This window comes from Ipomoea nil, unplaced genomic scaffold (assembly GCF_001879475.1).
Source record: "Ipomoea nil cultivar Tokyo-kokei standard unplaced genomic scaffold, Asagao_1.1 scaffold3321, whole genome shotgun sequence".
In the NCBI taxonomy this organism is placed as follows: Eukaryota; Viridiplantae; Streptophyta; class Magnoliopsida; order Solanales; family Convolvulaceae; genus Ipomoea; species Ipomoea nil.
The window spans coordinates 3553166-3570413 of NW_017619749.1; the positions used below are offsets into that span (position 1 = coordinate 3553166).

The 17248-nt window shown below is 32.1% G+C and overlaps 1 protein-coding gene across 6 annotated transcripts; it reads right to left on the reverse strand.

Moving 5' to 3' along the window:
• Nucleotides 1–9055: 9055 nt before the first annotated feature.
• LOC109170395 (queuine tRNA-ribosyltransferase catalytic subunit 1-like) lies at nucleotides 9056–16783 on the reverse strand. 6 transcript variants are annotated; one of them, XM_019319496.1, is made up of 16 exons: nucleotides 16624–16782; nucleotides 16370–16427; nucleotides 14788–14881; nucleotides 14116–14294; nucleotides 13874–13924; nucleotides 12933–12989; nucleotides 12152–12272; nucleotides 11733–11799; nucleotides 11614–11655; nucleotides 11177–11282; nucleotides 10987–11097; nucleotides 10833–10904; nucleotides 10651–10752; nucleotides 10524–10570; nucleotides 10392–10419; nucleotides 9056–9682 (listed from the first exon to the last, which is right to left on the reverse strand). In XM_019319496.1, the coding sequence occupies exons 1-16, from the start codon at nucleotides 16740–16742 to the stop codon at nucleotides 9560–9562; spliced, it is 1377 nt and encodes a 458-aa protein (XP_019175041.1). In that variant the 5' UTR covers nucleotides 16743–16782; the 3' UTR covers nucleotides 9056–9559. The 6 variants fall into 6 exon arrangements, 5 of the variants coding, with proteins under 5 accessions (XP_019175041.1, XP_019175042.1, XP_019175043.1 ...); XM_019319497.1 differs by having other exon boundaries at nucleotides 9146–9682; nucleotides 16370–16455; nucleotides 16624–16711; XM_019319498.1 differs by having other exon boundaries at nucleotides 9146–9682; nucleotides 16370–16488; nucleotides 16624–16682.
• Nucleotides 16784–17248: the final 465 nt, after the last annotated feature.

The window sequence follows — 17248 nt, forward strand, 5'->3', positions numbered from 1 at the left end:
TTTATATTGTTTTCTTCACAAGCTAAGTATGGCGACAGCAGTAAACTTTGATTTATATTATTATTATTATGATGCTGCCCAGCTAGCCACTGCACATCTTTTTCTTCTCTCTCTTTCTTTCTTTATTGATGTGATATGACTTTCTATGTTTTTGACTTTTTCTCCTTTTCTGCTTTTCTATACAATTTAATTGGAGAGTTGAATCCGATCACTCAATCTAATCTAATAACCAATTAATTAAACATATATAATTATACCTGATATTATCAGTATTAGTATTAGTGTCAACTTGAAATGCAAAATAGTTAAAGATTGTTGAGCATGTAGCCATTAATGTGCAATCCAACTATTAGCTTAGGATGGAGCACTTTAATTTGGTATCAGAGACAAATCAAAGGTCATGGATTCACCTCATAAGTGACTACGGTCCACGTGAACCCACCGTGTAAGTGAGGGGGCGTGTTGAGCATATAGGCAATCCAACTATCAGTTTAGGCTTTTAGTTAAGATGGAGCACATGCTTCAATTAAGATGAGAGTAACTATGATGCATGTATGTGCAAGAATTAACAGAGGATTGGGGAGCAGAGAGTCCAGGCTGTAGGCATGGTGAAGGCAGGGTGGGAACTTGTGACAATATATTTCAGTAGAAATTGAAATTGCAACGTCGTCGTCGTGGCTTAATTTGCAGTCTCTTTCTGCCAAAATTTCTGATGTTTGCAACCAACCCCTCACATGGTGTGCTGCCACCAATTTACCCCTACTACAATATTTCCTTATTTAGAGACCTGCACTTCTTCACATGGGACACCACCCCTCTTGTTTTTTCTTTTGGGTAACAAGGTAAAACCAGCGCGGTCACTACTTAAGGGAGGTTGTGCAGTGACAATTTTATAATCCTAGCTAATAAATAATCACTTTAAGTTGTTTATAGCGAATTAATTCAAATTAAGAAAATTGATTGACACTCCTTTTATTACATATACTAGTTACCATACGTGCATTGCGCGAATAGTCTGATGCCCCAATATATAAATATATATTTTTAAATTAGTGTTTCAGAATTTATCAAAGTATCATTATCCTGGCATATATCAATGCAAGATTATCAAATTTTTCATAAAACTAAATATTATTTCAAGAATGTATAGCTATGGTCTGTGGAAGAAATGTTAGATTAACTGGTGCCATAACAATTTTAGATGAATGCATCCTCACTAGATAGTACCCTAAGTATAGTTTTTGCAACACAAAATTCTATTAATTGGCGTGATCAATACTTCCTCTTGTTGCCACTCCCGCCAGAAATGAATTCTTGATTTGATCTAGTCTCTTGGTGTGTTTCACTGGAATTTTAGTGACTTGACACAATACACCTTAAAAAACAAAACTAAATGCTCCTTTCCCAAAAAGACAATGATAATAGGCATAGTTTCTCATATGTGTTGAATATATACTGTAAATTAGGTGTACCGTTTCATCTGCCAAATGCGTGATTCTAATTAATTGACTAAAATTAATGTTAAATTTTATATTGTATTTTTTTAATACAACCTAACATATTCATAGTATATGTTTAACAATTATGTCAATTTTGATTATGAGGAGGTTCAAACCTAAGACCTTCTTTATGAAAATCAATGGTTAAGGTAAGAATAATAAATAGTTAACGGAATATTCCATTACTAAAGTTTATACCGATGGAATACAAGGGTATTTTGAAAAATTAAAGTAAGTGATATAATAGAAGGTAAATAGGAAAAATAATAAAACTACTAAAATCAAAATAATATGAACCACCCATTTCAACAAACAATTATACCAATAACTAACTTTATTGGTTCTTATTATGTTTGTAGATGCAGATAGGGGAGGGTTCAACTAGTGGAAAACATACTCCCATGTAAAAAAAAACGAAGACTAATATGATTTATCCATATGAATGTCTTAAAATGTCCCATGTTCTCATTTGAACATAAATCGCTCTCTATATATACATATATAAGGTTCATTTTAAAATATCATAAATTTGAAAATTTGTATAGTAATAATTATAAAATTGACTATGGCCCTGTTTGGTAAAAAATTGGCCTATAGGTCAATTATGACTTATTTGACCACTATTAATTGTTTGATTTAGTTAAAATATCAATATAAATGTTTGGTTAATTAGCTTTTTGCAACTTCAAAAGGCTAAAATTAAAAAAAGCTACTCCTAGCAACTTTTTCAATTAGCTTTTTGAGAAAAAAAATTATACCAAACAGCTAATTTACCAAACACTTTTCTACAATCAGCTAATGTTATCAAGTATTTATACTCTCTAATTAACACAATCAGCTAACAGCAAACAGCTATCAGCTAACAGTCATTTTACCAAACTGGGCTATATATATTCTTTTTTTCTTTTTCTTTTTGTATTAAGACACTCATGACTCAACCGTTAATAAATTCTGAGATTAGTTCTCACTTTTTACACCTCATCTACACGATTACATCCCGGCATTGGCTGGGCGACACACTTGTTTTGTTAAAGTTTTGAAAGATTAACGTTAAATGCTCATCATAATCCTAGTAATAGTAGCTACTAGCTAGGAGCCTAGGATTAAATTAAATATATACTGGGTGCCACATTAAACTCATTTCCCCATCCAATCCATGCTGCATCCATCTTTTCCTAATACTTTTCTTATTATTATATATTTATATTTTCATATTAAATTAAAGCATGCATATGCGGGCCGGGCTGCATGCAAGCATTCTCATGGATGGTGACAGATTCACCTAACGATTGACTAAAACTGCAACTTTAATTTTGAGCTTTCAATGGATGACTTAATTAGTGTTCGTGACAGGACTCCATCTCGATCTTGAAATTAAAGCCAGCAAAGCTAAGCTGTAGTAAAATTTCAATCATATATTTACTTAACTGCTTCCATCAATTCGCATCCTATTCCCCTTTTTGCTCTTCTTTTGACTTCTCATCCCCTCCCTCTCGCACGCATGCATGCCCGCTTCATACTTGCCTTACTTCTGGCGTGTGCGCTTTCCGGCCACTCCCTTTTGGAAGCTTCTTCAATTTAATTTGCATACCTGCCTAATTAAATCCGGCCACCACAAGTAATTAACATGCACTCATGCACGCACACATATATATTATAAATTTGATTGAATCACTACTGGAAATTATGAAATTTTCGACCACCTGAAAGTAATCTTAAATCAAGTCAAAAGGAAAAAGTGGTCGGAAATAGCAATAAAAATTTTTCCGAATACCAAAAATTGTCGGAACAAGACTTTCGACTTAATTTAAAATCACTTTCAGGTGGTCGAAAATTTCATCATTATTTTCAGTGTGAATTGGAAATATATATATATATATATATAATGTGTTCCATTTTATTTTAATCAAAAGCTGAGATAATTGAATTTCACATTTAGTATATTATAAGTTTAACATGCCCCTCACGTGTGCAGTTACTTTTTACAGATTTCAATGAACCATGACTTTTGACATAGAATTGACTAAAATGTGTTTTATATTGACTAAAAAATTTAGACGGATAGTTGGATTGCACATTTATGCTTATATATACATTGAATAGTGAAAAGAAGGTAGTGGTAAAATTGAGAAGATGAGATGAGATGGCGTGAGAGAGTTGAAGAAGGTAACTCGATCGACATGGCCAAAAGCCGTCAAAAGAATAGAATATGCAGCGAGCTGCCTGCACGAGTAAGAAACTTATCACGTGTGTTCACTGTAAACGTGTACGTATCAAAGTGTCTAATTTTTTTGTGGCATGCTTCGCTTTATTTGGCCCCTTTAATTTTCTTATATATTTGATCTTCAATTATCTCGATTACATATATAATGATGTGTCTGTATGTACTAAATTCCATCCAGACATTTTCGATCAATTATTGATTTTTCCTCATTAATTCGTGTCGTAAAATTAATATATAAATTCACAAGTATATAAGAAATTATGAGACTATTTATTAGAATGATATTTGAAGCATGAAATTTTGTTTGGATATGAAGGAAAATAATCAGACTGCAAAAATCAGGTTGAATCCCCAATTCCGGTAACCGGTTGAACCACAGAGACTAGAACTTTGTTATTGCGCACAAGTCCTGCCTTCACTTTGAGAGGTAACTCAATTGAACTACAGAGGCTAGACCTTTGCTTACTACCAAGTGAGGCCCCCTCACTTTGAGAGGTAACTCAGTTGAACCACAGATGTTAGACATTTGCTTACTGCCAAATGAGGTAACTCAGTTGAACCACAGATGTTAGACCTTTGCTTATTGCGTACAAGGAGCCCCTCACTTTGAGAGGTAACTCAGTTGAACCATCTTTGCTTACTGCGCACAAGGAGCCCCTTACTTTGAGAGGTTGCTCCCACACTGTAGCTGAAGCCCCTCACTTTGAGAAGCAACTCAATTGAACCAGGCCACATTTACTTACTGCGCACAAGGAGCCCCTTACTTTGAGAGGTTGCGCACAAGGAGCCCCTTACTTTGAGAGGTTGCTCCCACACTGCGACAGGTGAAACTCAATCTCTGATAATTATTTCTAAATTTCACCCCTATGACCAACTGAGCTGCTTATGCGGGCATAATCAAGATACCCATCACACTCCATAATGACGTCTTAATACTATTTAAAAACTATCAAATTTATATAACTCTAGTCATAAGTCACCAACTCTTGATGTGATTCAATCACTAACGTAACTCTACTACATACATTCTAGAAATCTGTCATTCATCAATACTTGTCCTCTTTGATAATTATCCTGTTATCCATTATTTGAGTGCAGGGTACTCAATGTTGTAATAAAAGCTCTAATAATATGACATGACGTTCGGAATACATTTTTGTATCAAATACTTTATTCAATAATAAAATATCCCACAAATTATAAAAAATTTAATATTTTTTTTTTTAAGTGATGAGGGAAACTCGTAGTCTCTATCCAAAGGTGTGCATTGGTAAACTACACCTTATAATCCTAGTCGACACAGGACCACAAAGAAATAACACACCTTGTAATCCTAGTCAGAAAATTAAGGATCACAATAAGGTAAACCCCGCATTGTAATCCTAGCCAACAAAGAACCACAAAGAGGTAAATCAGCCTAGGTTGCTTATAGTCAATCGATTCAAATAAAAAGGGTTGAGATTTTGAACTCCTGACCTTATTGTTAAAATTTTGTGTCTTTAGTTATCTTGGCTGCAGGGTTACCCCTAATTTTCATATTTATTTGTTACTATGAATATAACGCATGACAAATCATTATAAATTAAGAATTACATTCAAATAATGTCAAATTATTGTTGTAAATATATTTTGTATTATGGCCATTATCTATGTCTATCTAGCTTATTTTAATTAAATTAAAATAATAAAATTTGATTTATATAACATTGTCCAAACTCCAATTTAATATGAGTTGTCGTCTAATACAAAAGAAACGTACCCTTTTCTCTTTTGTTCGTTTTTAGAAAGTGATAATTTAGCTTTAATAAAATTATGGGCAGCTGAAAGAGGAAGTAGTCTAGTCTATCATCGTCCTAACACGTTCTTGTTTCATTTGATTTGAATGCCACCTTTTAGTGCGGCAGATGCAACTTATAGTAAAACATTCCTCATTTCCTCGTGGCTAAGCTTCTTAATCGTCGTTAGGATTTTTTATTTATTTTTATTATTTTGTGTGGCAAGAGATGCCCACAACAATTATTTAAGGGTATGCACGGCGAAATTAAAGGTAAACCATACTAAGAAGAGTGTTGACAAGAATCGAACTTTTAATATTTTAATACGAGAATTATGTTACACTCACTCGATCACTCACCTCTTTTAGGACAATTGTGCAATTATTGAATGTTCACTTAATCACTTGTTATTCATAAATCTACCTTAATTAGCATACTTATCTTCTTCTTCTTCTTCTTCTTTTTAAACAATTAGCATACTTATCTAATAACTCCTTTAGTCCAAATTATATGCAATGGCCGGTTCGAATAACTAACAAAACTTGGCTCAAATTACTTGTAATTTAATTTTCATAATATTTAATTCAATATTCACACACACATACAATGTTAAAAGTCTATTAACCCCGCCCCCCTCCCCAAAAAAAAAAAAAAAAAAAAAAAAAAATCAAATTTAAGAATCATAAGAAATTATTTAAAAAATAAATCAATAATGAAAGAAGAGTTAGTTAACTTCACTAAAGAATAATGAGCATAATTTTCATATCGAAAGGTCACGACTCACAAAGTCACAAGTTCAAATCTTGTCAATACTTTTTCGGTCAACCCGTTACATAAAATTATTCTAATGTAATATATATATATATATATATATATATATATATATATATATAGATCCCGACAAAGGAAAAAATTAGCAAATTAAAAGAATCTTTCCGAATAATTGCATATAAAATATCTAAGTGTACCAAATAAATCACAAAATATCTAATTGGACAAGGCACTGTAGACGCACGGGTATGATGTTAGCTGCAAGATTGCTGTTGGATTGGATTTGAGAAATGAATTAATGAAAATTGATTAAACATAATTATGATCCGACAGAGATCTCTTATAACATTTTAGCTTGGGAATTGATACATTAAAATATGCTACTCTTAAATTTACACTAATCATTCAATTAAAAGAATTTATATAACTTCAAAATAGGTGAGTAAGTGAGTGAAACGTAATTATGATAGGTAGATAATTATGCATTTAATTATTGTCAATAGTTTAATACTATTTTTTGATTGAATTTATCGCATAGAGTCTTCATAGTGCGATTACAAATATTAGACAATTACTTTGTATTTAAATAACTCTGCTTATTAATTTAATTATTTGTTTATTTTTGATAAACAACATTTGCAAAAATAAGATGTTATGTGTATGTCAAATCTTACTATTATAGGAATTACTTCGAGGATCTTCTCTTCCAATATATGCGTCATGTACGTCTGCATCTTATTTATGAACAAGATTGAACTTGGCTTGTTTAATAGTCTCAAGCAACTTGACTTCTTTGATTACATAAGTCGAACTTAAATACCATAAAGTGTTTATTTAATAATTCATTAGTCTCAAATTATGTATCTTGTTTATTATCCATTTTACCTATCTTGTTTACTGTTTATTTATCAAATTAATTTTTAATTTTTTCTTCGCTTATTTTTTAAATATTTTATTATAATTTTTAAATTCATATCTTTTTGTGTTTAATAGTATTTTTAATGGAGTTTCTAAATATATAAATTTTATATACTAATACTAAACTAAATATTGTTAAAAATTTGAATTGTAAATAACTTGAATTAAATATCATTAATCAAACCAGATATATAAAATGAGATGAAGAGAATAAAAGAATTAAGTGAAGTAATTATATTTAACTGAACTCGCAACAAGCTAGCATGAATTAGATCAAGGACAAATTAAATATGCGACATACATTTTCTGATGTTCAAACCCTTGAGCATACCATTAGGCTAAAATGATCATCGCACAACAATAGTTTGCACTTAATGATTAATTAAGAAGGTGAGAAATTGATTTTGTGAAAGTCACAAGTCAAAGTAGTTAGTTACATCACAAGACTTTTGGTTATGGATCTAAGATTAACTTAAAAAAATTACAATGTTATTAGGTGGTGATATTTTTGTAAATAATTATTGTTTATTTATAAAATTAATTTTATAACCAATTTAGATAATACAAAACTGAGGCACTTATATTGGTAATAATTAATAATTAATAATCTATACTATATATAATAATAACAAAATCCTGAAATTTTAATTTCCCGCCCAATTTCTAAAAAATTTCTCTTCCCAAAAAAATATATTGATTTCTATTTTCCCATTCGTACAATAATTCTGCGTAAAAATTCTATTCTAAAATTATAAAATAAAATAGTGTAATACAATTCCATTTGCACATCTAATCTATCTATCTATCTATATCTATACTATATATAATAACAAAATCCTGAAATTTTAACTTCCCGCCCAATTCCTAAAAAATCTCTCTTCCCAATAAAATATATTGATTTCTACTTTCCCATTCGTACAATAATTCTGCGTAAAAAATCTATTCTAAAATTATAAAATAAAATAGCTTAATACAATTCCCTTTGCACATCTAATCTATACTATATATATAATAACAAAATCCTGAAATTTTAACTTCCCGTCCAATTCCTAAAAAATCTCTCTCCCCAATAAAATATATTGATTTCTACTTTCCCATTCGTACAATAATTCTGGGTTAAAGTTGTGAAGTGTCAAAAGTTCGACAAGACATAACTTTTGACTCGGTTGTCTGTAATGTAATATATTACAACAATTCCATTCCATGCATCGCACGGGTAAAAATATTAGTTTATGTAAAAAAAAAATTGTGTGAACTTGTCTAGCGATTGAGACTCTTCAGCATACCACGTTTGATAGTTAGGATTGAAGAGCAGTTGTCGACAAATTACTTTATATATTCTGGTTTCTCAAAAACTCACAGCTAAAATTGCCTGGAACAATATAGTGGATATCCATTCAATAACATTCCTGATTGGATAAGCACGTTTCGAAAAAGTTCTTGATTCTTGTGAACATAGAACAGCTGTAATCTAATTAGTCTATAAATAAACCTATAAGTTCATTAATGACCATCTTGCCGAACTCATTAGCTTTTTATTACTCCGTATTATTTATTAATGGTCACCACCACACCTGAGCCCCTTGCTTGACGAGAATGGAAAAGAGTACCCCAAAACATAGTTCAAATATCAAATAGCCTACTTTACTTACAACTACAATGTGCGAATTAACTTACATTTCACGATTTACTCCTAACACTTTATGTCGTTTGGGTTTAGGAATAATTAGCAGCTCTGCCTTGTCCTAACACTTTAAACTTGTCCATAGAATACACGGTACAGAGACATTGGGAATCCTCTTCTACAACAGTGGTGAACTGAACTTGTAGACAACAAGAATATGGAAGTTTCATCTCAATACAAGGTATTGTATAAAAAGCAATTCCCCATTGAAAGGAAACCTTTTGTAAGAACTAAGAATCAAATTGACAGTGCAAAATTTGTTTTCGTATAACTCTGTTACATCAAAAGATTCCTGACATGTGTGATCCTAGTGTGGCAGCATACTACAACAAAATGTATGCTGCAATATCACCCATGCTCTCATGTAGCTCAAAAAAGCAAAGGGTACATGCCTATGGTCCTCTGATTGGGAAATAAGTCTAAATCTTTGTGGGTCTCAAAACTGAGTTGACTACTCCAACAGCATAATGTGTTTTGAACTAGTACAGTTCAGTAAATTAATCTATATTTTTTCCTATCCTCAGTGTCAGGTTAATTATGTCAGAAGATAACCAAAACTGTTACCTCGCTGCCTTTGTTAGTGTGCAACTCTCTCTGTTAACTCAGACGGAAAATCTAACAGAAGAGGGTATAATCAGTAGCCTATTTCCATGTCACAATGTAAGAATGCCATGGCACCCCCAACCTCTTATGCTCTGTGTTCACTAGGCTTCATTTCGGATGATGAAAATGGAGCACAGCATGAAGAAATGTCGATTCCAGCAACCTCCATGGCATTGCAGACCCATTCAGGAACATCGCCTTTGGGGAACTACAGATCAACATTAAAAGTATGAAATCATAAAACAGTTAACAGGGAGAACTGTAATACTGTAATGGAGGACAAAACATTGTACACCAATCCAATAAGTTAACCAATTACATATTCTGTGAGGTGAAGAAGTGTGAAAAACTTTACCAAAATCCAGACTACAGCAAAGCCACAAGTGTAGATGTTATAGAAGTCATGCCATGGATGGGACATTGGAGAAAGGGAATTCATACTAAAAATGCTTGTCTTAATCACCCGATTTGATTTATGATCAATAGAAGAAGAGATGCTTATGTAAACACATGCTTGATATTATGATGTTCTGTAAAATAAATGAACAGATATTGATCTCCTGAAGATTACTTAATGTATTAATGCATATGGCAAAGCTCTAATTTTTCAGCAAGTTCCCCCATGGAGAAAATGAGGTTTACAACTATTTATTGATGAGTAGGATAACATCAAACAGAGACAATGATGTCATTCATACTCCAGAAAAATAGTAATGATACACAACAAAAACAATTCAATCCAAATAAAATCCACAAAAAGAATATTTGCCATGCATGGAATGCAAGATGGACGTATACAAATAAACAGCATTTTGAGTATGAACAAAGAGAGAATAGGAGCTGTGTGTTTCCTGTTTCTTTCATTATTCCAAAAACCATAAAATACAGACAAATGAGTTGTGTGTACGAGTGATTACCATTTTCTGCAGAAACTCACAAACAAATCTGCAAGAGAAAATGTGTATTTTTTTAAAATGGGATATATGACCAAACATTAAGAAAGAAAATAACCAAACCAGAAGTCAGTAGGGAGTTAAAGATAAGCATACTTTGGAAACCATCCTTGAGCAATTGATGAGTGTAGATCTCTGCTAAGCTGCAAAGTTAAAATATTTTACAGTATTTGAGTGCAATGATGAATGTAAAAAGAAACACTCTTTTTGCATACATTGATACCTTCATCATGTAATATAAATTATGATATGACAAAAGTTGAGAACCCATGGCATCTTTTGTAACAAGGGAATGAATATAGGCTCTGGTATATTTTTTGCAGACCTGTAGAATGATAATCTCTGAAGTTTAGAATAAAGCATTTGCAGTCAAAATGAGGCAATAAGAATAGTAAAGGAATATACCATACAGTCACATGTAGGATCGATGGGACGGATGTCATTAGCCATTGCTTGGTGTTTAAGCTTCAGAACTCCCTGCATTTCAGCCAAAATTAAAGAGATTATGGAAGAATTAACTGATTATGGATAATAGCCATATCACAAATCAAGTTGTCACCTCAGGCACCAGAGCTGTGCCAAAGCGAGCGGTGCGAGTAGGATAGACGCAGTCATACATGTCAGCACCCAAAGCACTGCAAACTACAATATCTAGAGGGTATCCAACACCCTGGACCATATAAAAACCAAGGTATCAGAAAATACATCAGAAACAGAAAAATGCAAAATAAATACAGAGTGAAATGCACCATGACATATCGTGGTTTGTCCTCAGGCAATGAAGCAGTACACTGAGCCACAACACGCCAAAATGAATCTTTATCTTCACCACCCGCAAGACCACCAATAGCATAGCTGTGACAAGTAAATTTTGTTATTCCATTCAATTGTTATCGCTGGCCCACAAGTAAACTAATCCAACTACATACTGGAAAATTAGTGGTCTTGAGTTCAATCTTCCAACAACTATTAGATAACAAGGAAAGGGTAATCAACAAATAGATAAAAAATAGTTAGGGAAAGGGGAAACTTGAAGCAAACCAACCATGACTGCCTCAGTCTTGCTCTCAGTGGTTATAGAATATAGACTCTTTTAGCAGACTAATAAATACTACTTGCTGGGGCTTGAAATGATAAAATAACATTTGAGCATAATAATTTAAAATTTAATGAAGTTTAAACATACCCAGGCAAATTACGATCCACCAGACCTTTGACACATATATCCCTAATAGGAAAGTAATTAGGTTAGGAAGAATAAATACAAACATTGATCAAAGAATAGGAATATTTAGGTGATGTCACCTTAACACTGGATCTAAACCACCTTGCACGATGCCAAATAAATTCTGCTCATGCGGTCTTTTGTGAGCTGTCCAGTAACATAATGAAGGTAGTGTTGTTATTAAACAGAACACAGACTACAAACAGGAGGTTTGCATAAAACACATAAAACTAATGAGGAAATTATACTTATTTGGAAATTCTGAATAAAGTCAGCCTATAAGTTCTCATTAACCATTTTAACATATTGAAATGTTTTTCTTTTCATTTTTGGCTAAATATACAGTTTAGAACATTAAAAACTTGCTGAGGACTGGAAAGGTTTTTCCTTAAATACAGTTGCATATGATTCAAATTACTGGATATGCATCTGCAAAGTTTGACTAGCCTTTTTGTCTGAAAATGGTTGCTCCCTGTTGCAGATCATTAGATCATATTACCTGCTATGCACCTGTCTATCCAGCGAAGAGTTCGATACATTGCTTCCTCAATTCGTGGACCTGTGATTGTGGTTCTCACAACATCATCAAGAGCCATAATAATATCCGCTCCAATTCTGTTCTGCAATAACAAAAGTGCACAAAAGATACAAACAACAAAATAAGAGTGTAAAAGCTGACAATTTTGTAGGGAACAGTGTACAAGACAACTATTATTTAATAGAATAAGAAAAAAGGATTTTGCTGATCCTTTTAACTCTATAAACAAGTTGATTAAGCAGCAGTACAAAAATTTGATTTTCAAAGAACATACATATAAGTTTATTAATTCAAGTGATGATAACCTACTTAATTTCAGTATTTGGCCCAGTATATCATGTAAGACAAATGTAACTGGTTTTATGGTAGGTAGTTTTTCTTATAAAGGTTGACTCCACTCCTTACAAAGTTAAAGAAAACTCTTCATGACTTCATGTAACAGGGGTTTTAATAGTGTTTCCCCAAACAAAAATGGAATTTTAAAGTTGGCTAGGTCCGAATGCTTGTGAGAGAGGGCACAAAGGAATGCATAAACAATACAGTCCCCAACTGTAAATTCTATGATATGAGGGAAGAACGGATTAGCTTCTTAACATGCTGCAGTATGGATTAAAGAATCAATAAATAATACAAAAGAATGTTGAATTACTGAATGAATCTAATTCTAAGCCTGGGGGAGGTTATCTATAGGGTCTAAGTTTGTTGGATGTTGATTTCCATATTTCTAGCATAATGTACATACTTGTATTTGTATTGACTCTTCAGGTGTGAGTAGCATTGGTTTCCCATCCACTGGAGACTGCAAAAGGAAAAAGAGAATTACCAATAACGTAGGAGAAGAAATGGATGCAAAACTTTTAGTTAAAGCTATTGGGGACATCCATGAAAATTTTCGAAGGAATTGCAGCAAAATACATTATTCACTAGCATTAGAGGTTTCTACATGGAAATGATGATAGTGTTTCTCAGTCTTTTGCTTTATATCTAACCACTGTATATATTGTGTGAATGTATTCACTCCAAAACGGAGGCATGTATTAAAGCTTGAACTTGAGTAAGTCTCTGTCCTTTCAATCATATGAAAGAAGATTGGGAAAACAAACCTAATTGTTAGTAAAAAGTTTAATAAAACAGGAAATGAATTGTGAAAAAATAAAATAAAATGGCAGATAAAATGAAAATTGGGGGAGCACACAATTAGTAACAATATATACCTTGTTGATCACTACTTTCTCCTATACTCCATTAACACCATCCCTCCCCCAAAAAAAACTCATATTTCCGTTTATTTTTCTTTTTTCCTTAGTAATAGGCGTAAGGCGTTAATAATTGCAAGAGGCAGCCAAACAGTCAAGACTACACAATGACTGTTTACAGCATTTGCCATCTCATCTTATACCCCATAACTGAGGGGTCAAAAGTACCATTTTCCCCTGTTATTTTGGCATCTCAAGGGGAGAGGGGGGGTGGAAAGTTTTCTAAACGGAAATGATATATTTTAGATTGTTCGTCGTCATTAGAAACTAGGTTTTGCAAGCATAAATAGAGAGAATCAACAAGTTTTTTAAAAAAAATGTAAAGTAGCTTTGTGCCTTTGTCAAATCATGATGTTCAACTAGTGGTTCAATTTTAAGTGAACTACATAGCTTAGTATTAGAAAGGATATGAGAGAGCAGGAACTACCTGAAAAGTTACACCTTCTTCAGTAATATCAGCCAAGTGCAATAAAGAGACCTGAAATAAGTGATGCACAAATATCGACGTTTTATTATAAAGCCAGGCAAATAGGTTTTATCTAGTAAGCAAATTAGCAAATATCAATTAAAAAGTAAACAAGCAAAAGATACAAGTAATTAGTATAATAAGTAATACTCAGTAGTAGGCAATTTCTATATCAACAGTAAAAGCCATTAACAATAGACAACCATTTGAAAGCCTCCAGAATCAGTCAGCAAAGCCCTTGGCCAGTTCATAAATTTGTGCAGTCCCCCCAGCTCATCAATAAGTTCAGAAGTAGGGCGTAGAGCCAAATGGTAGGTGTTTCCAAGTATTATTTGGCAACCAATGTCCTCAAGCTGGTTGGTAGTCAAGCCTTTTATAGTCCCTGTAACCCAGAAATATAGAAATCCATGTACTAGAGGTCATGAATGAGTGCAAAATATAGTACTCTTAGGAATAAAGTTATATATATACACCAGTTGAAGAATCTGCCCAATTAGGTTAAAAAAATGAATAAGACAAGTGCCATATTTGTGGTTTCCAAATTTGTCCTTATTCATGAGTATAGAGTAAAAAAACATATAAATTGGTTTTTAAGAATCTTAAAATATTGCAGTTGTCACAGGATAATTTTGTTATCTACTGATCTTTCTCAGCCAAACAGATGTATGGCAATTGTTCACACCAAACAAGCTGTGCTGGGACTCCAGAATTAAAGGATTGATGAAACTTCACTAAGGATGTATGACCCAAGCCTTTTTCTTTATGGCCAACTTATGGAAAAACAACAATAGAATAATGCAAATTATTTAATTGTTGGAGATATAATTCATGTGATTGTCATTCTATCAGTAAAATTCAGATTAATGCATTCTGACCTTGTGTTCCAACAGGCATAAATAGAGGTGTTTGGCACACATAATGAGGGAGTGTGAGACGAGCAGCTCGGGCACGATTGAACCTCCCAAGAATCTGAAGTGGGAACGATAAAACCGATGTTTCTTAACTGGGAAACTATACCAATCTGCTTACTTACAATATTGTAATCTATTATTTTAGCAGAGCCAGAAAAATCATGTCAGGGGGCCAAAATTATGGCAAAAATTTACAATGTAAGTCAACATCAGTACCATACATAGTTGTACTATATATTATTGATAATAATTTTTTAATGATACTTTGTGTAATCATGTATGAACTATACAATTGTACGAATACAATTCGCATTAATGTCAATCGGGACTTTATATAATTTCACATAACACAAAATATATACAATAATAAATGTACTTTTATTTTAATCTTGCTTGCCACTTTTTTATCAAATAAAAGTTGTGAGTTATTTTGTTGACAACATTTTTTTAGATAATTAACTGATATTCATTTTATTGATTAACTTTACATTCCAAAATTTGAAGGATGAGGGCGAAACTTATAATCATGAATTAAAGAACCAATATTAACATTAGTATTTCTAGTTCCGGAACTAATCCTTTGAATTAGCAAATGTACATCCTAAAAGTGTAAATAAATAATAAAAACACATAATAAATCACTAATTATTAATGAATCGACTAATAAAACTAATGCATATACCCTACAGATTTTTAAGTTAAATTGGATACTTGTTGCCTACTGCCTTGCGAACAGAAATAAGCTAATAAAAAAATAATGAAGGATTTGATTACTTGATTTATTTTGCTTTACTTGGTAAATATAGACTTCAATATATGTTTTAGGCTTATTTAATATATACATAGTATAATTTAAAAAATAAAAACTAAGGGGGCCAAATGAGTGTTTTTATTCTTATTATAATAATATCATGCCCCTAAACACCCATGTGGCTCCGCCATGAAAATACTTAGGTGTGTTTGGTTCATGGGTTTACACATCATGAATGGGAATCAAAATCACATTTTAGTGTTTAGTTGACAACTTTTTAAAACACAACTATAAGATTTGAGGATTTGATTACCCCTTAAATTAAAAACCTCATTCCCTAATTAAAAACGGGTCATATTATTTGACAATTTGACTTTTAAGTTTAGTAGTTTAGATTAGTGTTTTTAAAGTTTTGTTTTGATTTTTTTTTTATTTATATTGGTGTTTTGGATGAATTATATTAGGATCAATTGCCTTAATTTTTTCTTTTTGTATTTTTAAAAGCTTTATTCCCATTATAGAGCCATACATAACCAAACATTTGGTAATCATTCCAAATCCGGTATACTAACAAACATGCAAAATACTTTCGCCAAAACCCATTATCATTATCAATTATTTGATTCTCATTCCGATTCCAATTCCCTTGTACGAACCAAACACACCCAATATAATTCTCAGAAAAGCCAATTTCAATGAAATCGTCGTAATATTGGGATAGCATGCAGCGAGCACCATCAATCAATCATAATCAAAGTCAAACTACTAAACTAACGAAACATCGAATAGATATACCTCAAACTGAAGAGCCATTGAACACTTGCTGCGCTCCGCCATCAGTCTATATCCCCGGCTACAGCAACAAATTTTACAGTATTTAGCTATTAAAAAAAAAAAAACATAAACATAAAATTCTACACAACAAAATAATGAATATTAACTTGATAGAATCGATCAAGTACAAACAAAGGTTTCGGCGCGAGTGTAATGTGGACGTTTTAGACGAAAACATAAAGATAAGAGGTGAATGAATACTTGGAAATGCTTACGGATATAAGCGGAGACGGCGGCCGCCAAGGGCAGAAGTGCTCAGAGTTCGAAACTTTAATGGATGCCCTAAAATTAGCATAGCGCGCCCGCGCCAGCCATGGTCAACGTTACTTGCCATTTTATATTGCAGTCTTGGGAGGCGTCACCAAAACTGACAAATTTATATTTTACTATCTCTAGAAATGAATTGAAACGATATCAAAATGGTACGGAGTACTAACTAAAAGTGAGAACATTTCCTTTAATTTATAAATATATTAAAATGAGTGCTTGTTAAATTTTAAAAGATTTATAATAGTTTTGATTGGTATAAGTACTCGTGCATTTTCATAAAATATAGTAGTATAAAAAAATTAATCTGACATGTTCATGACACCTCATGATCTAATAAAAATAAAAATAAAAAATTAAAATTTTTATGCATTATTCTTTTTGTCTAATTTTATATGCTTAATTTAGTTAATAACAATTGATTAAAATTATTTACTTTTTAATCTTTTTTATAATTTTAAGTTTATTATTATTAACATATATATATATATATATATATATATATATTGGGAACTTATATTAAACACACACAAAATAAAATTTAGATTAAAAAAAAAAGTTATGTTACAAAAA